This window comes from Protopterus annectens, chromosome 2.part2 (assembly GCF_019279795.1).
Source record: "Protopterus annectens isolate FY-2018-M chromosome 2.part2, PAN1.0, whole genome shotgun sequence".
NCBI classification, from domain to species: domain Eukaryota; kingdom Metazoa; phylum Chordata; order Ceratodontiformes; family Protopteridae; genus Protopterus; species Protopterus annectens.
In genome coordinates, this window is record NC_056730.1 from 951,509,983 (window position 1) to 951,535,268 (window position 25,286).

The following is a 25,286-nucleotide window of genomic DNA, read 5'->3' on the forward strand; positions in this document are numbered from 1 at the left end:
TACATTTATAATTACAGATAATTAATGGAGATAAAACTGTAAATGTAAAGTTTCAAATAAATGTTCAGAAATACAACTTTCAGAACTGCTAAACATGTTTTTTCAACATAAGCAAAGCAACTTGGTGGCACATATACAGAATGTCTGAACCTTCTGTGGCCATAACTCAAGTGAATCCCATGGATCAACAATGCATTAATTGGGTGAGCTTTCCACAGGGAGATGTCAGCTTTACAGACTTTGCAAGGATACTCAGATATATCATGTTAAGGACATCAACTAGGAGAAGAATTTGGAGGGGTCAGTAATATTAGCAAAATGCACTTTTTTTTTGAGCAGGTACCCATGAAATGTGCCTGGATTTGTCTCATTGAAGGAGGGGCCTTACTGATAACCAAAAATTATAGTAAACACTGTGCATTCCCAACCCACTCGCTATACACAAAGTGAAAAATCTCCATCATAAGAAAAACAATAAAAGAATAAATAACATATAGAAATACCTCTGATACAAAACAAAACTGCTGCTCTGTTTTCAGCCTTTTAGCTGCAATAGTGTGGAACATCTGTCCTTTTTTCAAAAGGGATAAGGTAGGGAAAAAACAAGAATGTGGGTGGGGCTTTCAGTATGCTAGGTTTGGGTCTGGGTATGAGGCCAGAATTATAGGCCTTAAGAAATCACTATTTGTGCATGTAGGAGGTCATGGCTTGCACAGTACCTTCAGAATTGACAGATTAAAAGGAAGACTCAGCTCACGGGGACATGTTGGAGAATGATGGTATAGCAGCATCCACCATGGGTCATTTCAGAAGCTTCAGCTGAAACAGGTGCTGGGTAATGGAGACAGTGAGGGCAAATCAGACATACTGACAGACATACCGAGACATTTTCTCTTCAAGAAGGGAGAACAGTAGACACCACATTTGTGTTGGTGAGCTCCAGAGGATTCTCTTATTTAAGTACTACTTTTTTTTACTTTTTGGAGAAGTTGGAAGAGGGACCAATGGATGACATGGCATGCCTAGACCAATCATAAGTTCTCTGTGGCAAGTATTTTTCAAAGGACTCAGATTATCAATTCATGGTCCATGTCTTAAAGCAAATCCACTGGGGCAACTGGGCACATCATACTCAGGACTCAAGCAAAAGAGACAAAGGCTAAGAAAATACCTGTTTGGAATCCGCTTTCTATATTCCAAGCAATTGTTAACATGACGCACTGTCATCCATAGCCAACACTCCTACTACAAAAAATGACAAAAGGAAAAAAAAACTTACCAACAGGATACATATCTGAAAGTCTGGCTTCAGGTCAACCCAATGGACTGATAATGCAGCTGATGAGTATGAAGCTTCCACTGGACTGCATCAAGAAAGAAGATGGCACTGGGCAATTACCCTTTATATCACCAACATGCTGTTGTCAGAAAGGGATGGAGTCCACAAATTCATTAGGAGAAATGTGAAAGCACTGGTATTCAAGCTGGTCTTTGGGTTCTTGCAAGTAAGAGTCCCAAGAGTCAGTACTGCAACAGTGAATTACGAACAGCATCCAGCCATATTAGATGTAGTGGTTGAAGTCAATGAGGTCTAAAATGGGGCAGAACTAATCTACTATCTTTGGGACTAGAAAGAGCTCTGGGTAAAAAACATTGGCCTTTCTTCTGCAACGGAAAATCCCCAACAATCCCTTTTAATGGCTAGAGAAAAATAGATTGATATGCTAATGCAGCCATTTCTAGTGCAGGACTTACGAGCATCATAATTTGTTCCAAGATTACCTTAGCTGGAATCCACTGCATCTTACAATGGTTTTCCAAGCCACTGAACTCAAAAAATACCATCATGAGCACTCCCTGACAGCAGCAAAGGTTGTTGCTGGAAAATCACAGGAGATGATAACCTAGGCAACTTTACCTTGGGGCCGACAGGAAGAAGGGGTCAAGAATATGCAACACTTAATGGCCCTCAATCCTCATGGGTTGGCTAGTTTTCACAAAAATTATGGAATTGGTTGAGGGCTCAAAAAGGTCTTCCACAGAACTAAGGATCAGCTAGTTGGCCAAAGATCACATTCCCCAGAAAAATGGGATTCAGAAATGTCTCTCTGATACTCTCCCTTAAGAAAGGCCAGTTTCAGCCATGCCATTCTGCTCAGAAATGTGTCTCAACTTATGGCCTTAGCTGAAGCATTAACACAGTCAAAATTACATAAACCAAACAATCACTACTGTTGAGGTCACAGACAGTATCTAATGGAGATCTAGCAGAGTCCAGTCTTTAGGAGGTAATCTAGATCACCCTGCACCATTTTTACCAGATGTACCCGGAACCTTGACAGGTGAGACTAACAGCTGCCCACTCTAAACCACATCATGACAAAGGTGTACAGCCTCCAGACAAATACCTTCATAGCTTTGAACTCTGACTAGCATTATGAAGGCAAATGCTGTGGTCTCCGTGACCTATGAGAGACAAAAATGTTTGCAATGGAGTCGATACTAGTATGCTTAGTAAGGAAGGTGGTCTGCTCACTCTGACAATGGTCCATAAATGGTATTGGCCATTTCTGGGATGAAACAGCAGACTCAGGTCTGCCTACTAGCTGTTAAAATGGCATCACACTAACAAGCTTTAAATGTGGGATGTCCACAGGTTCTAAAGGTTTCTTCTTCACAAACTTCACTAGGCATTTTTGTATGGAAGGAACTGGAACATGAACTCAGCTCAAAGGGCTCCTTGTCAGCCTTAGGGCATTTCCAACAAAAGTCTGAGATGTCATGGATGGGAGGAGTTTTATGACCCCTGCCATCTCAGGATCAGCAGCCTTAAGGTCTTCCAAACTCTCAAAGGACTCTGGAGGTCATGGAGAACTGACATCCACCTGTCCACAGGTGTTACCTAATGCAAGAGCAAGCAAGGCATAGACTAGCATGGGGGAACAGGGGGATCACAAACCTGCCACATTATGGTCTAGCCAAAGGAAGCAAGGGGTGGGGAAAACCTGTGCTGGGACTTGCATGGGTTTCAGTTCTAATTCCATGACATAACTCTGAATACACATCTGAAGCTCCCATCACATATTAAATAGCTACCTTTATCCAGGCCCTGAGGTACAAACCTTGAGTGGAATGAAAATGTTGCTCCTGCTTGATCAAGGACTGTTAGCACATGTGGGCTTTAAGGTTGAACCTAGAATGAAAGTCAGTCTCTTGAATACCCACATCTGTGGCAAGGTAAATTCAGGAAACTAACCCCAAAGTTAAGGATATTAACAATGGGCTCCTGGAAATCATCCAGAGTTAGGTTGGTACAATAATACTGAGAAACAAACCTCAGGGTAGAAATCAAGGTTGCAAATCCCCCAGCCAAGATTTATGACCAACACCAAGGAACAACTTGTGCTCGAGTCATCCCTAGTCACAGGCAAACTCGCTCAATGAAGGATTTTTCAGGAGGGGGGGGGGTGAAGTCTTGTTCGATACAAGACAAACCTCAAGGAAATTAAGGCCTGCCTCTGCTTGCCCTTGTGGGTGCCTTTAGCTGGAAGAACACTCCCAATGGCCACTATGTTAAGAAATTTCAACACACATCTTAGCATACTGGGCCCAAAACTTGTCTTTAGTGTTGAGCAGTCAGACTGAATTATTTGTAATTGCAGCAGCTCAGTGTCATGCTGTTCCCCAAGACAGAGGTGATAACTCCAAGCTTAATTTTATCTCGCGATTTCATAGTCCACAACCACTTAATATGATCTTTAAGCATAAAAATGCAGGATTTATTGATAACAGCAACAATTCAGATCTGAACTGTTGGCACAGCAAAAAAAAAAAAAAACAAACTGATGGACTTTGGAGATGATCACACTTATGTATGTGGAAGATTATGTTACAATGTGTGCGCGCTAACCAGAAATAGTGAAATACCACAGAACACAGCATCAGTCATGGACAGTCCTTGCAATTAGATAGTGCAATTGTTTAAGTAAACATATCGTAACTGTATATGTTTGAATGATCACTGCTTCAATAGCCTAAGCTACAAGATTTACATTCTGCATAGGATATAATAACGGACTATCTTCCAAAGCTTCAAGGTACCTTCCACACACCCAAACCTTTAGTTAGTTTGAGCTGACCTGACAAAAAACAGGATTGGTTGCCAAGCCATTCACAGCTTTCATGCCAACTGAGAGAGGGAAGCTTAGCCCAAAGAGGACAGTGCTAAGAAAAACAAAAAATAAATTTCCACAGCCTAGCATAAAACACTGCAAAAAAACATGAGGAACGGAAGAAGGGGGTGGCTACTGCAGCAGTGATCATTCTAGCAACTACTGTTATAGTATGTTTACTTACACAGCTGTACTATGCTCATCACATTCATCATTGCTGCAGTAGTCTATGCTATATGGGTAGATTACCATAGCTAAGAAAAATGGGAGGTGAAAAGGGGAAGGGTCCAGGAGGACTTGGAGAATGGTCCTAGCAAAGCCAAGCCTAGACCTGGAGAAGGAATCTAGCTTGTAGTGCTTCGTAAAAGTTTGCACAGAGATCCAACTTGCTGCTTCTAGAATACTTCGAGTCCGACCCTTTTTAAAAAACCACACATGAAGCCAAGGTCTTGGTAGAAGTGTGCCTTGACTCTGCCTGGAACAGTTTTGTTGTCGTGCGATAATTGCCTGGGACAATCATTTGGAAATAGTCTGTTCTGACACAGCTTGTCCTTTCCTCTTCATAAGAAATTAACAACTGATCAGAAGTTCTGAAAGATTTTCTTCTGTCAGTGGACATTAAGATATAAAGTGCCACTTCTCCATCATTTTTTGCTTCAAGGAAGAATACAGGGAGATGGATACTTCTGCTTAACGTAAACTCAGATTCCACTAAGTACAAAAGGAGGATTAGTTCACAAAGAAACCCAGTCTCTGGGGAAAATGAGATAAGGCTCTCACATCATAAGAGCCTGCAACATAGATAACTTCTTGCAAAGCTCAGAGCAGTCAGTAAAATTGTTTTCCATGTTAAGAATCTCAAGTCAGCCAGATCAGCTGGTTCAGAACAAACAAGTGTTAGATTCTGTAACACAAAATTAAGATCCCAACGAGGAGCCACTAATTTTCTTGGAATTCTGTTATGCAAGACAACTTTCAAAAACACTATGACATGAAAATGCCTTAAAATGGGATCTTTGGAAATACATGCTGAAATGGCAGACAGACAAACCCTTAAAGAAGGGTAAGAAACACCAAAGAAAAGTAACTCATACAAATGCTGTACAACCAGATGAAAACTAGCCCTGGATGGGTGCTGGTTATGTTGTCGGCACCATGTAGAAAAACTTTTCCATTTTCTTATATATAATTTTCAAGTTGCAGGCTTTCTTGTCACCATTGCTACCTGCAGCACATCATCAGTAAATAGATGCATAAAAGTATTAAGACCCTATCATCCAGGCAGTCAGCCGAATTTGTTTGGAGTGGTGATGTATAAAACACCCTTGCTCTTGTGTGAGTAAATCCAGTCTATGAGGAAGATAGTGTTGAGTGCCCTTAGACAATTCCAAAAAAAAGGAGAACAACTATTGGCCAGAAGGAAGTTACCACACTTGGGGAATCCCTTCTGAATCTTCAGAAGTACCCTGGATATCAACGGAAAAGATGGAAAAGCACATATGGCATCTTGCATGGAGTCCTGGAGTAGAATTTAGCCAGTTGATTGTTCAGAGAGGAAGCAAAAGTCTACTTGAGGAACTCCCCACAGATGGACCGAATACTGCAAGAACCCGATCTAGTTTCCATTTGTGAGGGTCTGCCTTTCTCCTGCTCAGTTTGTCTGCAACAAAATTTTGCTCTTGTGGAATGTAAGATGCCTGTAGAGTGTGACTGTGCTGCAAAGCTATACTCCATGCTAACATGGCTAGTCTACATAGAGGACAACATCTGGTTCTCCCTTCCTTGTTTAGCTATATCATCACTCTGACATTGTCTATAACTACTTGAAGTGGTCCTGGGGAGCAAAGGTGATTCAGAGAGTTGAGTGCCTTGATAAGGGTAGGCATCTCTTTTATGTTTAAGTGCTTGTGCCAGTTTTTGTTGTCCCACATACCTTGCATTGTTATCCCTGACACTGCTTCCCAAGCCAAGTCCAAGGCATCTGTATGACTGACTGCTTTGGAGCAGGAGGGGAGTGTGGAAACTTTGACTCAGCAATATCTGATGTGTCCACAAAGTGATTTCTATTCTCTTAAATCCCAGAACTGGAATCTGAAAAAACAATGGGTGCTGGTGGTGGGCCCAAAGAGATTTCAGATACCAATGTAACTTCCTCATCTGGAGTCTTGCCAGAGATATCATAGGAATCACACATGCCATCATACCCCAGAATCCTGAGGTACTCTATCACAGTGACCGAAGTCTGAGTGGAAAACCCCTAGAAAAGATCTAAACATAGAGCTATTATTCCTATGGAAGAAAAGCTCTTCATACTGACATATCTTGCAGACACCACAAGAACACAATCCTCTGTGATGACTTTTGAATGGTCTTGTGAAAATACCCACCTGTGTAGATCATCTCTCATCCAATAAGAGATTCCTGACACTATGAAAAGGACTCTGAAAGGATAAGCAAGTCATCTACATACTGAAAAATGTGTATACCTTACAGTCTGCAATGGGCTATGTCATAAACTAGACATTTTGTGAACACTATTGGAGCAGTGGATAACCCAAAGGGTAAAGCAGAGAATACATAATGGAATCCAGACATAGAAAAACCTTAAGAAAAACCTTTTAAATCTACAGTTACCAAAAAAAAACTCACATGAAAAAAGGGGCAACAGGTTGTAAAGTGAAAGAATTTTGAACTTGGGCTCTATCACATACTGGTTTAGACAAGAAAGGCCCAGAACATGTCTCACAGCATTTTTTTCTTTGGCACCAAAAATATTCTTGAATAAAAAAACTTTTTCCTAGCTGGGAAGGAGAACGGTTTCTATTACGCCCTAAAACAACACGTGTTGTAGGACAGGAGGAAACGGTGAGTTTTTGTCTAGTGGATGTGGAATTCTTCCCTGGAAAGGATAAATTTCTTCCCACTGCCATCTGTAACCTTGATGAATAAACCTCAAAACACATTTGTCTAAAATAATTAGCTGCCAAAGAGAGAAATGGAGATTCAAACTTTCTAGAAGTGATAAGGGACTGCTGGCATGGAAGCGGTGGACAAGGTCCCTTGCACAGTCATTCTGTCTTATCGGATTGTCCTTTGTTCTGGGAGGTTCCTGCTTTCATTTTGGAATCTCCCTGCCATTGTTTTTGAAATGTTTGCTTACTGACATTTGCTAAGACTGTTTATTCACTTTCTTTTCAAATTTAGATGATGAAGTAGAAAATCCTTTGGAAAAGTTGGGGAAGGAAGTCTAAAAGATCTGAGAGATTCCACAAATTAGCTTACCTCTCTCATCAAATTGTTCATAACCTCTGCAGCAGCAGGTTCAAAAACTAAGTCTCTGTCAAAAGGAAGAATTTAAAATAACTTTTTATATCTTCTGGGAGATTCTGAGAATGCTGCCAGGCAAACCTCCTTAACACAATACCGGTGGGGCAGCCCTAGATGTAGTATCTAGAGTGTCATATATACACATTAAACAGGAGTAGTGACCTGATAAATGGAAACTAAAACAAACAAGGTAGATTCTTCACCACAGGAGGGAATTGAAGATAATGTATTAGTTTAACATAATAGCCTGACAATTCAAAATTCTAAAAATTAAAGTTGTAGTAGCATACACTTTTTCCTCAAATTTATAAATTATTTTACTATACTTGTCTGAAGGGGAGGATTACAATTTATAAAATGCTTGGCAGAGGCTGGACTGACTAAAGCTACAACTGTTGGCTCAGGTCTGGGATGTGTGTATACCATCTTGAAAGACTGAGGAACTTTGTACATTCCCATCTGCTTTCCTTAGTGCAGCAAGCTGGCTGTCAGGAAAACCACAGGCTGTGACAAAATCATTCGCCAGTGCTGACAGCATTGGGGGATAGGTGAAAGTTCTTGGGATTTGCATTGTAACAGCTCATAGCACTTTCAGAGAGGCTGAGAAACCTCAGTATCCCCCCCCCCCCCAAAAAAAAAAAAAAAAAAAAAACACTGGCCCATTCTGGAAATAGTCTAAGAGAAAGAAAATCCCTCACAGGCAGATTCAGATATCATGCTCTCCTCAGAGGCTGGATCAGAAATCTCTAGGTGAGAAAAATGCATCTATCCCATCACATTTCTCTCCAGATTCAATTTCCTGAAAGAATCTCTTCTCGAAAACATGATTCTCCTTTTCTTTTATCAGAAACCATCTTGTAAGAATGGTCAATACCCTGTACAAGACTCTGATCCAGACCTAGCATTTATTTATCTTTGTTTACTGAAAAAGTCCAACTGGGATAAAAACCCTTTTTCAGGGGAGGCCCAGACAGAAAAGCTCCACATTTAATAACAGTTTTGACGTACACATAAAATTCAGTAACACAATATCAGAAGGAGTACTAATAAACTACTCCAATCTGGTGGAACGGATGCAAAAGAAAAATGTTTAGTTTTCTGCTTCTTTTTGACAGGAAGGTTGGGGCAAATAGATTTATTAATAGGTGAATAGGCACAACATTGTGGCTAAGCAGGGGCACATTCTTTGCCCCTTCACATGAGACCAACGACAGCATCTCTCCCTTGCCCACTAATGAGACCCCACAGCTAATCCCCATACCAAAGTAGCTGTATGGACAGAACCAGATGGATCTGGGAAAGGATGAATGGTCTAGGGAACCAGCTTTGGCCACAGCAGAGTCACCCACCTATGGCTGAAGCAAACTGCTAGCCTACTTTTATTTTTGTGGCTGGGAGGAGGACCAACTGTGGGACTGGTAGTTTATTCCATGGGTAAGATGAAAATAATTTAAGGGAGCTTAGAAGATAAGGCCTGAATCTCAGAGATTATCTTTGCAGAAGTGATGGCAATGAGAAAGACTGTTTTCCATGAAAGAAACTAAGTCACAATCACAGGCTGGTTCAAAAAGTTTTTGAGTTAAGCCTTGTAAGACCACAGTGAGATCCCATGGCGGAGACAGATCTTTGACTGGAGGCCTGAGGAAGAAGATCCCTTTCAAGAAGACCTTGCACAGTTTGGATGTTGAAGGGGAATTGAAAACATTGCCAGAATGAAAATTAGAGATGGTTGCCAATTGAAGTTTGATGGTACAGAAGCTGGCTCCTTCTTTGAAAAGAGACCCAAGAAAAAGAAGAATCGCTGAAAAGGGAGCTGAAAAAGAGTCAACGTTCTCTTTAGAGGCCCAGAAGACAAATCTTTTCCATTTACTCTAATAAACTTTCTTGGTAGCTGGTGTTTGGGAAAGTACAATAACTTCTCGGATGGGGGAAGATAGCCTGGACCTTTGAACCCTCACTGGAAGTAGAGAAGCCAAGAGGTTAATTTGAGGGATATCAGATTGGGATGAAAACCCTCTATCAGGTGTGAAGGAGGTCCTGTTTGGTTTCCAGAATCCATGGCAGATATTTCCGGTGAGACCAGAGGAAGGGGAACCAAATCTGATGAGGCCAATAAGGGGAAATGAGGATTACCAAGGACTTCAGATGCTTTGCTTTTTGAAGAAACTTTGGGACCAAGGGTAGTGGGGTAAGAGTACAGGAGACCGGTATGCCAATCGTGAACCACAGCATCCCCCGAGGACTAACCAGGAGGGGGGAATCAGTGCGAAATAGTTGCTATGCTTGTTCTGGGGGGATGCAAACAGATAGCAAGATTAGCCCCAATCAAGTAAGTTACTGATTGATTGAGGGAACACTCGTAAGGGGTCAGGATGGACCTGCTGAGCTTTTCTGCCAAGACGTTGGATTCCCTGGCATGTGAGCTGTAAGCAGAAAATGGTCAGAAGACATCACCCATTCCAAACCCTCATGGCCTCTCTGCACAGTGGGTAAGACTAGGTTCCTCACTGTTGGTTGTTGTACCACACCACCAACATGTTACCTGTGTGAATTGCAATTGTTCCTAGACATAGAATGTCCTGAAAGGCTTGTAGAGTGAGGAGGACTGCTCTTATTTCCAGAACACTGATATGCAATCTGGTCTCTATGTGTGACCACGTGCCTTGGACCATCTTTCCCTTGAAATGTCTCCCACCCCAACTGGGAAGCATCCACAGTCACTGTGGCTGAGAGGATGAAGGGCCTGCCTATCGTTAAGATCATCCAACAGCAACCACCAATGAAGATGCCTTCTGCAATCCAAAGTGAATTTGACAGGAAAAGACAGAAGCTGGTAGAGTATTGACCATTGAGCAGCCAGAATCCAATGAAGAACTCGCATAAATTACCCTGTAAGAGAGACTAAAGGGATGGCAGCCACCATAGATCCTAGAGCCTGAAGTATCAGCCTTGCCGGTGGGGGAAACCGTTTTAAGACGGCTCGAACATGATCTCTCAAGGTCTCAATGCGATGACAGGGTAGGGCCACAATCTGGTTTACTGTGCCCAAGGCAGCTCCGATGAATTTAAAACTCTGAACCGGAGATGGGTTCGACTATCAGGTTTACAGTGATCCCCAGATTGGAAAAGTTGAAGTAATCCCTGGCCTGGAGAATTTGATGCCTGGTTGGGGCAGTGAAGAGTCAGTCCAGATAAGTAAATACCCAGAATCCTTGCAGTCTCAGGTGAGCTGTGACTACTGTCATACATATGGTAAACACCCTGGGGACTGTAGTGAGTTTAAAAGGCAGAGCTCTGAAAGAAAATGACTGGCTCCCAGCTGGATGTGCAGATGAAGTCTGGAGTGTCTGTCTATTTTCACACTGAGCTAATTGGAGGAAGTCAGAGGAAGGGCTCTGAGCTAACGAATCTGAGATGTATAACATTAAGCATCATGTTTTATGCTTATTTCTGAGTTATTTATAGCACTTTTATTTTACTCACTGTGTGTAAGGTATTAAGTAGAATTTTCTGCAATTGTTAAGCATCTGGTTGGGTTTGTTTGTTCTGATTTCCTGTTAGGAGTGTATCATATAACTTGTTTGCATTTAAAAGCACTCTCTAGAGTCTCCTTGATCCTTTATCTGTTTAAACATTTCTGCAGTTTTTTTCTGCCTACGTAGTGTTGGCAGTGTAGCACTGTCCATACTCAGGTTTGTGTTTTGGGCCTGGTTGTTTGTTAGTAGAGGCTGTGTGTGTCTGAGCACATGTCCCAGGTCATCATAGCTTAGCCAAAGCCAGTATAGCATTTCAGTGAGAGTGAATTGTTTGTGGTCATTGGCTGACTGGGGTTACCTGGACTACGCCTTGGAATAAGCACCTCATTGGTTCTTCCAAGCTTTTTTTAAAGTTGTTTCAGGTTTCAACTTTGTTACTTAAGAAGTTAACTTGTGACTGTTTCTGCCATGTCACACTGAGCTAATCAGAGGAAGGTGCTCTGAGCTAACGAATCTGAGATGTATAACATTAAGTATCCTGTTTTTTGCTTATTTCTGAGTTATTTATAGCACTTTTATTTTACTCACTGTGTGTGAGGTATTAAGTAGAATTTTCTACAGTTGTTAAGCATCTGGTTGGGTTTGTTTGTTCTGATTTTTGTCCACCCTCACTCCCTCTTGGTATCCTGTTTTTATACTTGGTGGCTTTGCAGTTGCCCACCCCTACTGTAAATTTGATCTGGGACACTCCACCCAGTCTAGTGTCATTACCTCATTCTGCCTATTCCAAGGAGAACATTTGAGAAGGCCAACCCAGTTAGTTTCTGCTCCTCCTTTCCCATTTCCACTTTACAAAAAAAAAAAAAATTTCTAAGCTTGTTTCCTGCCTTTCCTATAAGTTGTCTAGTCCAGATACTGACTTGCTGTATCCAGGACTGTTTGTAAGCTTCTGAGCCCCCAAGCCTTTCTGTGTTGGAGGGAAGCCTTCTAGCTTAATTTTCTTTCTTAGAACTAGCCAGTTTTCTAGTTTCAGCACTCAAATCTGTTTCTTTGAGCTCAGCACTTGTTCAGAACTCATTGTAGGCACTTAATAAGCTACAAATTACTACAGCACTCAACTTTCCTCACCTGTCTAGAAGAAAACAGTTTTTAGTACTTAATAAATAAGCACCTATCCAGGCATGTCTAAGGGTCAGCTCCCGGTGTTTTCTTCTGAATACCTGATGAACCTGGGCATCTTGGAGTAATGCAGCAATTGCCTCATGTACACAGACAACCCTCTCCTCCTACCACCAACACTACAACCTGTGAGAGATGCACTTATATAACCAAACTGGAAGCAAAGCTCTCGTCACCGAAGACTGGACTAGACAGTCAAGAGGAGAAGGTAAACACTTGCACCACACCACACATTACATAGTCCCTCAAAACCTACACCACCAAAACACACATAGAAACACAAAACACACACCTACATTCGTGGAGGATCTCAAAAAAATCTACCCAAGCAACAGGGACCTCCAAAGCAGAAACGCAAGCAACCTCCACCCCCAAAACACAACCCAAATGACACAGCCCACAAACTCAGTGTGCCACTCAACCACAGGCCATAAGACATAACGTACCTAACGCTTTAGTCATAGGTGACTCTATAGTCAAGCACACTGATGTTCCACTGACCAGGCTAAACAAGGAGAAAGTCACTGTCAGCTGCCTGTCAGGTGCCAGGATCCGCCACATAACACATGCACTCAGGTCACTCCACAGCAAGTTCAAATATGACTCTGTCATTGTCCATGTTGGTGTGAATGACCGGAGACGTACCTCCCTGGACTACATGAAGAGAGACATGGAGGAGCTTTCTGATCTTGTAGCCCAGGCAGGTATGACCCTAGCCCTGAGTAGCATCCTGCCATCACCTAGAATGATACCACAGTACAAGGACAAAATGATTGACTTCAAAAATTGGCTAAGCTTCTGGTGTCATTCTAAGGGGATCCAGTATCTGTCTGCCTGGGATGACATGATCGACAAACCATGATGCTTTGCCAGAGATGGCCTGCACCTGTCGCCCTTGGGATTCTGGATACTGGCTATGGCTCTTGCCACCCCTGTAGTGTCTTTTTTAGGCAAGATTCAAATGACAAATTCACCACTGTAACAGGTACAAGCAAGCAAAATCTGAGGGTAATGCTACTCAATGCTAGAAGTCTAAACCTCAAAATGCACTCACTCGAGGCACTCCTTAAAATGGAGAACATCGACATCTGTGCAGTGACAGAGACCTGGTTCAAGGCTCCAGAGAGCACCCCGGCATTACCAGGCTATAATTCATACCACACCTTTCGGCCACCTAACGTGGACCGAAGCACTAAAGGCGGAGGCATGTCAATATTCATTAAGGATATCCACACCTCCAGGCTAGTTGCACAGCATAATGCATCTGAGATTATCCAAGTGCAACTAACTCTGGGCAAGACTGCAATGCAAATTGTAGCTTGCTACAGATCCCCCATCATGCCCCAGGATTCCCACTCCTCATTTGTTGATACAGTGGAACATATTAGGGTACAACCTAACACCCTAATAATGGGTGATTTTAACTACCCCACCATTAACTGGGAAAACTACTCATGTACCAACTCTTGTGCTCAACATTTTCTGGAATTCATAAATTCTAATGCCTTGGATCAACTTATCCACACCCCCACCAGGGGCAGCAATATCCTAGACCTGGTCATTACCAACATGGGCAACTGGTGTTCCACACCAGAGGTCAATTCCTCGTTGGTCAGATCCGACCACAAGCAAATCACCCTAGACATCCACATCCCAGACCCACCGCCCCATTAGGGAAACCACCATAAAAAAATTCTCCAAAGCCAACTTCACGCTTAAGACAGAAGTGGCAAACTTCATGACACCCATGCTGACGGACAGTAGAGATACGACTGCTGAATCCTATACAATTGCATTTTATAAGCACTTACACAAGTGCATGGATCGTGCAATCCCGAACAGAACCAAGATGCTATCCTCCAAAAAAAGGAAGCCAATCTGGTGGTCCCCTGCTATAAACAAACTCTACAACAGAAGAATGAAACTGTTGCAAAAAAGAGTAAAATCCCATGACTGGAGGAACTCCGTGGTCAGCCTCAGTAAGAAGCTGAGATCCCACATAAAAGCCTCCAAAGCTAGTTACGAAAACAAAATCGCCACTGATTCTAAAGACAACCACAAAGCATTCTATAGCTATGTCAAGAATCTCAATGGCAACACTCAGATCTGCTCTGAGTTACAGCAAAATGGCACTAAATATACAGAACCAACGGATATTGCCAACATCCTGACAGACAGGTTCAGTGCTAACTTTACCCCTCTCTCATCCTCTAAAGAGCCCATCTCTATACCGGAAGAATGCAAAGTACCTGTAATCACGGCAGCACAGGTAAAAAACACACTCTCAAAAAGCCCTGACAACATCCCAGGCTGCGTTCTACATGAACTACAGAATGAACTGGCACCCCACCTAAGTACCATGTTCAGTCATAGCCTCACCTCAAGCTTTGTGCCCACTGAATGGCACACAGCAACGGTTATCCCACTCCACAAAGGGGGAGCTACCATGGAACTACTGCCCCATTAGCCTGACGAGCCTGGTCTGCAAGGCTATGGGATGTATCATCATGGAACTTATAAACAATGACATTGGTAATCTCCAAACTCTGGACCCTATCCAGTTCGGGTTTGTAAAAGGCAGATCATGTCTCCTAAACCTGATAGACTTCTTTGAAGTGGTCACCAAAGCGGTAGATGAGGGTAAGGTGGTACACACAGCCTATCTAGATCTCGCCAAGGCTTTTGACACCATCCCCCACTCTGGAATTGTAGACAAACTCACTAAACTAGGTATAAATCCCTATGTCACAAGATGGGCTGCCAACTAGCTCACTGACCGAACCCACACTTTGAAAGTATCAGACTCTAAATCCAACTTCAGACCAGTGACAAGCGGAGTACCACAGGGTTCAATCCTAGCTCCTCTCCTGTTTGGTATCTACTTCTCTGAAGTACAGGCTAACACAGAAGGTCTTTGGCTAACAAAGTTCACAGATGACTGCAAACTAGGAGCCATAATCAAATCTCCTAACGATGTGGACATCCTACAAAAGGGCCTCACGGAGGCAGATGCCTGGTGTTAAAGCCATGGCCTCAAGCTCAATGCCAAAAAGTGCATTGTCATCCCTTTTGGTAAAAACTCTGTACCCATGAACTACCACATAGGCGGTAGTCTACATGACACCGAAAGTGTGACAAGAGACCTTGGGACACAGGTGGACAGTAGTCTCTCTTTTGATAATCACATCGTCACAGTAGTCAGGAAATCCTTCTACGTGGCACACCTCATCACAAAAGGTTTCTCATCCAGGAAAAAAAGAGGTCATGGTTCCCCTCTACTCAACACTCATTATACCCATTATAGAGTACAACACCCCTTTTGATATGTACCACAAAGGACATCTACAACAACTGGAAAGGCCACAGAAATACCTCACAAAGAGGATTACCGGCCTATGTCCTACACAGACCGTGTCAGAGGCGATCTCTGCCTAACATACAAAGCTATGTCAAACCCAGAGCTGTTGGACATGCTCCACATAAAGAAATCCCAATCCCTCAGAGCTACACGCTCTAGGGACCTAAACCTTGCCTTGTCACCACAATAAACAGAACATGCTGGAGGGATAGATTCCTGTCTCAGAGACTTCCCATACTCTGGAACAAACTGCCTATCTATATCAAACAAAGCTCCTCATTAGCACTCTTCAAGAAAAAGCTTGATGATTGGATGGGAGATAGGAAATTCACCCCAGGGATCACTTCTGTGGCTCTGCTTGACAGAAGAATCAGAAGGAAAATCAGTCCTAGGTTTCTTAGAGGGGGGAAGGGTGGCTTCCCCTGATTAGAGTAATAAGGTCTTCAGCCATTCTTATTTGTTTTTTTAGGCATAGGGCCTGACCATTCGGTCTGGGCATCAGTTTTCTATGCATGAATAGAGTTTTAGGCCTTGAAGAAGACGATGGCGTGGGTTTAATATGCAAGTCAGTAGGCCTGAATAAACCCTCAGAAACCGGTGCCTGCACAGCGGCTCCAGACCCATCCAAGGTAGAGACATCCACTGCTTGGTTCCACAGTCGAAGAAGCATCTCACGGCATACTGGACTCCAAATGGGTCTCAGAAAAGGCCTGCAAATCTGAAGTAGCGGGCATCAGGGGGTGCGAAAGCACCTCACTGAGTACCGGCGAATTGGAGACTAGCTTAGAGGCGTCATCGGCAGCTTTGGACCTATGCTGTCTGTCTCTGTCTTTATCTTTGTGCTTTTTTGGAATGTGGGTAGTTGGGTGGCTTACCGAAGCCATTTCTGGATAATTGAACTGAGTACCAAAATATTTAGATGCGTAAATTAACCGATGACAAATAGTACGAAGTTTGAATAAGTCACAAAACTGACAGTGAGGTACGTTGTCTGGGCCTAAGCAAGGAATGCAGTACGAATGAAAATCTGTATAGGTTCGTAGGTAGGTACTAGGCTATCTGCCCTAGGGCATTTATAAGCCTAGCCAGAATGTGTTGGCTTTCGCCTCCCTTTTAGACAAGATTCCTGAGCCTCTGTCTAGCAGGGCCATAGAAGTGATCCCGGGAGTAAATTTACGATTTCCCATCCACTCATCAAGATTTCTCTTATAGAGGGTCAGCGAGGGGCTCTGCCTAACATGGACTGGGATTCTATTCCAGAGCGAGGGAAGCCTTTGGGATATGAATCTATCCCTCCAGCATATCCTATTTATTGTTGTGTTAAGGTTTAAATCCCTGGAGCATGTAGTTCTAATGGATTTGGTTTTCTTAAGGTGGAGCGCATGTCCAACAATTTTGGGTTAGATATGGCCTTGTACGTCAGGCAGAGATCATCTCTGAGTAGGCGGTAAGCAACTGAGTAGAGCTGGAGTTTCTTTAGTCTAGTTGCATATGGCATCTGTTTGAGGCCCATGATCTTCTTGGTGAGGTATTTTTGAGGTCCCTCCAGCTGTTGCAGGTGTCGGGTAAGGTACACCCCAAATGGGGCATTGTACTCAATTATGGGCCTGATGAGCGATGAGTAGAGGGGCACAATGACCTCTCTTGATCTAGATGTGAACCCTTTTGTGATTAGGTGAGCTATATAGAAGGTTTTTCTAACCACTTTGGCAATGTGATTGTCAAAGGAGAGGTTGCTATCTACTTGGGTCCCCAGATCCCCAATTACTTCTTCCGTACTTAGTGGATTACCTCCTATGTGGTAGTTTGTGAGCACTTTGTTTTACCCAAAGGGGATGACTACGCACTTTTTGGCATTTAGCTTGAGACCATGGTTCTGACACCAGGAATCAGTCTCTGTACGGCCCTTCTGGAGAATGCTTGTGAGAGCTGGTGAGTCGATTATGGCTCCCAGTTTGCAATCATCTGCGAACTTGGTAAGCCATAGTCCTCCCGGGTTTGCCTGTACTTCAGAGAAGTATATACTGAACAAGAGGGGTCCTAGGACTGAGCCCTGTGGGATGCCACTTGTAACTGGTTTAGAGTTGGACATGGCACCCGCGACTCTGACCATGTGAGTTCTATCCCTGAGCCAGTTTGCAACCCATCTTGTGACATATGGGTTAATATTTAAGCTGGTAAGCTTATTTATGATGCCAGAGTGGGGTATTGTGTCAAAGGCCTTTGCAAGGTCGAGGTAGGCTGTGTGGACTACCTTTCCCTCATCTATGGCTTTGGTTACTATTTCGAAGAAGTGAACTCGGTTTAAAAGGCAAGATCTGTCTTTAACAAAGCCGAATTGGGTAAGGTCCAGTGTTTGGAGGTTCCCAATGTCTTTGTTTATGAGATCCATGATGCGCTCCATAGCCTTGCAGACCAGGTTAGTCAGGCTTATAGGGCGTTAGTTTCCGGGATCCGTTGTGGCGCCACCTTTGTGGAGCGGGATCACTGTTGCTGTACGCCATTCTTTGGGTACATAACCTGTGGTAAGGCTGAGCTGGAACAGTGAATTTATGTGAGGGTTTAGTTCATTTTGGAGCTCGTGTAAGACGCAGCCCGGGATACCATCCAGTCCCATTGATGCTGTGTTTTTTTACCTTGGAGAGGGCTGCTTTCACCTGCGTGTCTGTGATGTCTGGGGGACTGCATTCTTCTGGGATAGACACTGGCTCTTTTTGGGGGGAAGGGGGGGTAAAGTTTGCACTGAACCTGTCCGCCAGGATGTTGGCAATGTCAGTGGGTTCACTGTATTTTGTGCCATTTTGCACCATCTCAGAGCAGATCTGAGGGTTGCCACCCAGATTCCTGACGTAGCTACAGAACGCCTTGTGATTATCTTTAGAGTCTTTAGCGATTTTTCTTTCCAAGCTAGCCTTTGATGATTTTATGAGAGATTGAAGTTTCTTGCTAGTACTGATGGGATGCCTTCCTTTTTTGGGATTTTGCCTTATCATGTAATAGTTTCCTCCTTCTGTTGTATAGCTTATTTATGGCTGGGGTCCACCAGACTGGTCTATTTTTGGAGGAGGGAGTTTTAGTTTTACTTGGGATGGCACAATCCATGCATTCCTGTAGGTGCTCATAGAGTGCATTTGTAAAGGATTCTGCGGTTTGGGTAGCATTTTCCATTTGCTCAGAGACTTTGAAACATTCCACCTCTGTCTTGAGAAGTCTGAAGTTTGCTTTTGAGAAATTTTTCACAGTGGTTTCCTTGGCTGGGGGTGGGGTCGGGATGTGGATGTCCACTGTGATTAGTTTATGGTCTGATCTTACCAACAAGGGGTTTACCTCTGGTGTGGAACACTGAGCCCCCATGTTGGTGATGACCAAGTCCAATATGTTGTCCCCTCTTGTGGGAGTGGTGACCAGTTGTTCCATGGCGTTTGAGTTTATAAACTCCAGGAATCATTGGGTGAAAGAGTTGAGACTTGAGTAGTTTTCCCAATCCATGTTTGGGTAGTTGAAATCCCCCAATATCATGGTGTTTGGTGAGACCTTCATATTCTCCAATGTTCACAGGAATGCCGAGTGGAGGTCCTGAGACAAGGTGGGTGATCTGTAGCAGGCTAAAAACTGAAGCAGTTTTACCTACTGTTACTTGCACATGGATGGTTTCCTCTGCCTCGTGCAGTGCCACTAACCTGGAGGTGTGTGTATCCTTGATGAAAATGGATACTCCCCCACCTTAAGTATTTCGGTCCGAGCTCTGGGGCCGAAAAGAATGGTATGAGTTGAATCCTGGTAGCGCTGGGGTGCTCTCTAGGGCCTTGAACCAGGTTTCTGTTACTGCACAGATATCGATTTTCTCCATACTGAGGAGTGCCTCGATTACACGCATCTTGAGGTTTAGATGTCTGGCGTGCAGTAGCATTACCCTTAGTTTTTTGTTTCTGGTATTGTTTATGGAGGTGGGTTTGTCTTTTGAGCCTTGCCTAAAAAAGGCACTAAGGGGGTGGCAAGAGCCTCAGCCAGTATTCAAAAGCCTAAGGGTGACAGGTGCAAGCTGTCCCTGGCGAAGCAACGTGGCTTGTCGAGCGTGTCATCCCAGGCTGACAGACACTGGATCCCCTTTGAATGACACCAACAGCTTAGCCAATTGTTAAAATTGATCATTTTGTCTTTATACTGTGGCATCACTCTTGGTGAGGGAAAGATGCTACTCAGGGTCAGGGTCATACTGGCCTGGGCTACATGATCAGAGAGCTCCTCTATGTCTCTTTTCATGTAGTCCAGGGAGGTACATCTCAGGTCATTCACACCAACATGGACAATGACAGAGTCATATTTGTACCTGCTGTGGAGTGACCTGAGTGCTTGTGTTATGTGGCGGATACTGGCACCCGACAGGCAGCTCACAGTGACCTTCTCCTTGTTCAGTCTGGTGAGTGGGACATCAGTGTGCCTGACAATAGAGTCTCCAATTACTAGTGTATTAGGTGTGTTATTTAGCCTTAGGGGCTGCGACTGCGTGGCACACTGACTTTGTGAAGTATGTGATACGTGAAAGTTGTTGTGGGGTAGCGGTTGCTTGGATGTCTGCTTTGGAGGTCTGTGTTGCTTTGGCAAATTTTTATTTAGAGCCTCAGAGTATGTTTTTGTGGGTTTGTGTGTCTTGTTTGCTGGTGCAATTGGTCTATGTGTGACTGGTTGTGTGGTGAGAGTGGTTTTCTTCTCCTCCTGACTGTGCCAGTCTTGGGTTGAGAGAGCTCGGCCTCCAGTTTGGCTGTATAGTGGGTTGTCTGTGTACATAAGACAACTGTAACATTGCCTTAAGACTCCCAGATTCACCAACTGGACTGGAGAGTATACCTGAAACTGCGCTTTGGACATGTCTGGATGGTTTAAAGAACTGATTTATTGATTGTCCAGAGTGGACGGATAGGGAGCCTTGTACTTCCTGATAGTATAAGGGGATGTAGTGCTAAAGTTTGTTAGTGCTTAGTGAGAAATTTGAGCAAGTGCTGGGCTGTAGAATGAAGGCATAGTGCTTATTTTGAGAGTTGACTAGTTCTAAGGGAAAAGGAGCCGGGAATAGTTTAAAACTGCTTAAACGGCACTGCGTGACATTGCGCGATGTTGAGCAATGCGCAAAACCATGCTAAAGCGGGTTTTAAGGCACTGAGTTTGAAAGATAGGAAATGGCCCAAAACGGCCAATAAGCTACTAGTTACTGGCTGAGACCACTCCTCCAGGGACAGAGAGGCTGCTCAGAGCTCCCCACTCTCACTGGTGAACAGAGAAGCTTCCTCCTATCCAGGTAAGGATACGGGCAACACAGGAACTATGACACAGCCTAGAATTCAGCAAGACCTGAAAACTGGACTACTCTAGTTCAGAAAAGGCGGGAAACAAGGATTTTTTTTCTTTTTATACTTATACAACAGAAACAGGGCACAAGAATACAGTAAATGCTTTAGATCGGCTAGCACACTTGAGTGTGTAGCCTACAACAATTAAACAAGGCAAAAAAAACAACTTTTAAAGTGCAAAACAGGAGTCGGCCGACCGGCACTTGCGAACTGAACTGCTTCTGCTTCAGGCACCGCACCGCATGGCAATAAAGACTGATGTAATGGCGTCGGCTGCATGCTTTATACCCCTGACTACCTGACGTCATGGAAGATGAGACAGCAACTGACGCAGGACCCAAGACTTTGATAATCAGGCCGACTGAGGGCTACTGCAAGCAGATAACCCAAATGTGATGACTGCAACAGTGAACCACGAAGAACATCTGGACAAGGACGAAAGAGTTTTCAGTCAGGGAGAGACCTTTTTGAAGTCCTCCACCAACATGATCTCTACAAGAGAGTCTGATGGTTCCTTTACCAGTTCCGAACCATGAAGAACATCTGGACAAGGACGAAAGAGTTTTCAGTCAGGGGGAGACCTTTTTGAAGTCCTCCACCGACATGATCTCTGCAAGAGAGTCTGATGGTTCCTTTACCAGTTCCCTCTGCAAGTAAAGTGTGCCAGGTAGTTTAACGCTCTGAGTGAAAGAGAGGCAGAGGCATAAACTCACTTACTAAAACTGTCCATCGCTCTGGACTCCCTGTTTGGCAGATGAGTAAGGGAGTCAAAGTCTTTGGCTAAGGCTAAGAAAACTATTCCACATGAGAGACCTGGACAGATCAAAAGCGTTGGCAATTTCATCATAAAAAATGTAAACATAGATCTACCCTTTACAAAACCATACTGATCCAAATCCAAAATGGTGATATATGTGCTATTGGTCCCCGGTACTTCAGTAATGTATATTTTAAAGCATTTGTCCAGAATTTAAGTAAGGCTAGTAGGACTATATGTTAATACCACTTCTATTACTTTTTTTTATATATTGGTGTCATAGTAGATGCTTTCCACAAACCGGAAAAAGTACATGCTTGCAATAGCTTGTTAAATATTACATGTAATATTGGTAGTAAGTAATTTTTAACTGCTAGTAACCGTATGGAGGTGATCAGATCAGGGTCCATTGAAGTTGATTTCTTTATTTTACTAAAAGCACAGTCATCCCTGAGATGTTAATAGGACAAGATGAAGAGTTAGGAATTACAGTATTAGTTAACAGAATTACAATATTAGTTACTAATCTGTCAAACATTTATGCATAATAAGGTATTTACCTTCCTGTGGTCTTAACAACAGTATGGATAAAGAAACAAAAAATATGCTCATTACTTACCATGCCCCAGGCTCTTATTGAAACTTTCATGAACAGTAGAGAAGGACTGCAAAGTCCCATCCTGACCTAATCAAGGAAAAAAAAACAACTCTAAGTTATGTAAAGTATTAAAAGTTTATCTACTTTGTTAACTGGATGGAGGTCTGTTTTTAGTGGAAAGGCAGCATCATTGTCTGGTTAACTGACTTATTTACAAACAAAGCACAGATCTAAACAGAATAAAACAAAAACAATACTAAAAGATGAAGCTCATTACAAGTCCACACCCTTAATTCCCTCCCCAAAATTGCTAGGCTTATGACAGCAGACTGTTAAATGCCACTGATCATTCACATTATGTAAAAGAAGCCAAAAACTATAAAATGTCACAAAAGAAATGATTAAACTAAATACTTATGTACATAGAAATGCAAATCTAAACTTCTTAAAATGTACATAGTAAGGCCAAAGACTGGCACCAGAATGGTAAACTTCTCAGAGCCACAGTTAGGTTATGGCATGGTCATTTCCCCAGACTACTGCCCTCCTCACCCCAAATTTGTGGATAAAAAAAGTTACTTTAGCAAATGGCTTGCTACAACTGTAATTAGCTGCAAAAAGAACAATGTTACGGTAACTGCTTCTGTGAATGCAGTACACTTGTGGCTTTATAAATGAATACTAGTAGTGCATTCAAACCTGGTCTGCAAATGCAGCTTCAGCTCCCTAACAACTTGTACCCAGTGCAGCTGTCCTTAGTTACAGCTATGAAACATCTCATTTCCAACTTGATCAATCCTTTTCAACAATGTGCCCATCATAGGTTCATAGGTTTATACTAGGCTATCTGCCCTAAGGCATCCATAAGCCTAGCCCAAATTTTTGTGGCTTACGCCACCCCTTATATGAAAAAATACTGTGCCCATTAGTTTGTTGTGCCTCTGTCCAGCAGTGACACAGAGATGATTCCCGGGATAAACCTACAATCTCCCATCCACAGGTCAAGATTTCTCTTTAACAGAGCCAGCGAGGTGCTCTGCCTCACATGGACCGGGATTTTATTCCACAGCATAGGGAGTCTCTGAGTGATAAATCTATCCCTCCAGCACATCCTATTTATATCCGTGCTAAGGTTTAAGTCGCTTGCTCTAGTGGTTTTGGTGGATTTGGATTTTTTGAGGTGGAGCATGTCCATTAATTCCGGGTTGGACATGGCCTTGTATGTCAGGCACATGTCACCTCTGAGCAGATGGTATGCAACTGAATAGAGCTGGAGTTTCTTCAATCTGGCAGCATATGACAGATTTTGGAGTCCCTTTATCCTTTTGGTGAGGAACTTTTGGGGTCTCTCCAATTGCTGCAGATGTCGGGTGCGATACATCCCGAATGTGGCATTGTACTCGATCATAGGTCTGATAAGTGAAGAGTACAGGGGAACAGGGGAACAATGACCTCACTAGATCTGGATGTGAATCCCTTCATGATCAAGTGGGCAATGTAGAAGGTCTTTCTAACCACTTTAGCAACGTGAGTGTCAAAAGAAAGGCCACTGTCAACCTGGGTCCCCAGGTCCCCGATAACCTCTTCTGTGCTTAGTGGATTGCCACCTATATGGTAGCTTGGGGTTACCTTGTTTTTCCTGAAGGGTATGACTATACATTTTTTGGCGTTTAACTTCAGGCCATGGCTCTGGCACCAGCTATCTGTTTCCGTGAGTCCCTTCTGAAGGATATCTGTGTCCGATGCACTTTCCACTATGGCGCCCAGTTTGCAGTCGTCTGCAAACTTTGTCAGCCAAAGTCCTCCCATGTTGGCCTGTACTTCTGAGAAGTAGATGCCGAACAATAGGGGGCCAAGGACCGAGCCCTGTGGGACACCGCTTGTGACCGGCTTGGAGTCTGACATAGCGCCAGCAACTCTAACCCTGTGGGTACTGTCCTTAAGCCAGTTTGCAACCCATATTGTGACATATGGGTTTACATTTAAGCTGGTAAGTTTTTCTACAATACCCGAGTGGGGTATTGTGTCGAAGGCCTTTGCAAGGTCAAGGTAGGCTGTATGGACTGCCTTTCCCTCATCAATGGCCTTGGTGACTGTTTCGAAGAAGTCGACCAAGTTCAAAAGGCATGATCTGCCCTTGACGAAGCCAAACTGGGTCGGGTCCAATGTCTGCAAGTCCCCTATATCTTTGTTTATGATCTCCATTATGATCCTCTCCATAGCTTTGCAGACTAGACTTGTTAAGCTTATGGGGCGGTAATTACCAGGGTCCGTAGAGGCACCGCCTTTGTGGAGTGGGACCACAATTGCCGTACGCCACTCCTTGGGCACGTATCCTGTGGTAAGACTGAGATTAAACAGCTGCCTTATGTGCGGGTTTAATTCCTCATTTAGCTCGTGTAGCACACAGCCAGGGACACCATCCGGTCCCATTGATGCTGTGTTTTTAGCTTTAGAGAGAGCAGCTTTCACCTGCGCATTTGAGATGTCTGGGAGGCTACACTCTGCTGGGACAGTTATCTCTCCTTTAGGGGGGGAGAGGGGGGTGAAGTTTTCACTGAACCTGTCTGCCAGTATGTTGGCAATGTCTGTGGGTTCAGTGATTTTTGTATCATTTTGGACTAATTCTGAGCATATCTGGGAGTTTCCACCCAGGTTCCTAACATAGCTGAAAAAGGCCTTATGATTGTCCTTTGAATCCGTGGCAATTTCAAGTACAAATTCCCTAAGTAATGTAACACAGTCTCAACTACTTTCTGTAGTTTCATCATGTACAGAAAAGCACTTTTTTAAAGGGAATTCACACCCACTGAACAAGGCTCATATTACAAAAGTCCTCTCACTAATTGCAAACATTTAAACAAGAATCATACAATAAGAATTCCAATGTATGCAATACTGCAATGGTGTCCAGAATAGTAACACTGTCTTAAAGCAAATGTAGTTGCCTTTGCAGGAAAAATAACAGTCTGAGTGTAATGTGTAATTCTCGGTAAAGCATACATAAAAGCTATTTATTAAACGGAAGTAAATTAATTGCTTTTTTCACAAAGTTTTTTTTTTTTTTTTTT

General features: G+C 43.3%; 1 protein-coding gene across 1 annotated transcript in view; it reads right to left on the reverse strand.

Moving 5' to 3' along the window:
- Positions 1–25,286, reverse strand: part of WDR36 (WD repeat domain 36) — a 1,582,076-nt gene that overhangs the window by 830,324 nt on the left and 726,466 nt on the right. The window contains exon 10 of the mRNA XM_044064266.1: positions 22,237–22,302. Within this exon, the coding sequence (XP_043920201.1) occupies positions 22,237–22,302 (66 nt within the window). The remainder of the gene's footprint in view (positions 1–22,236; positions 22,303–25,286) is intronic.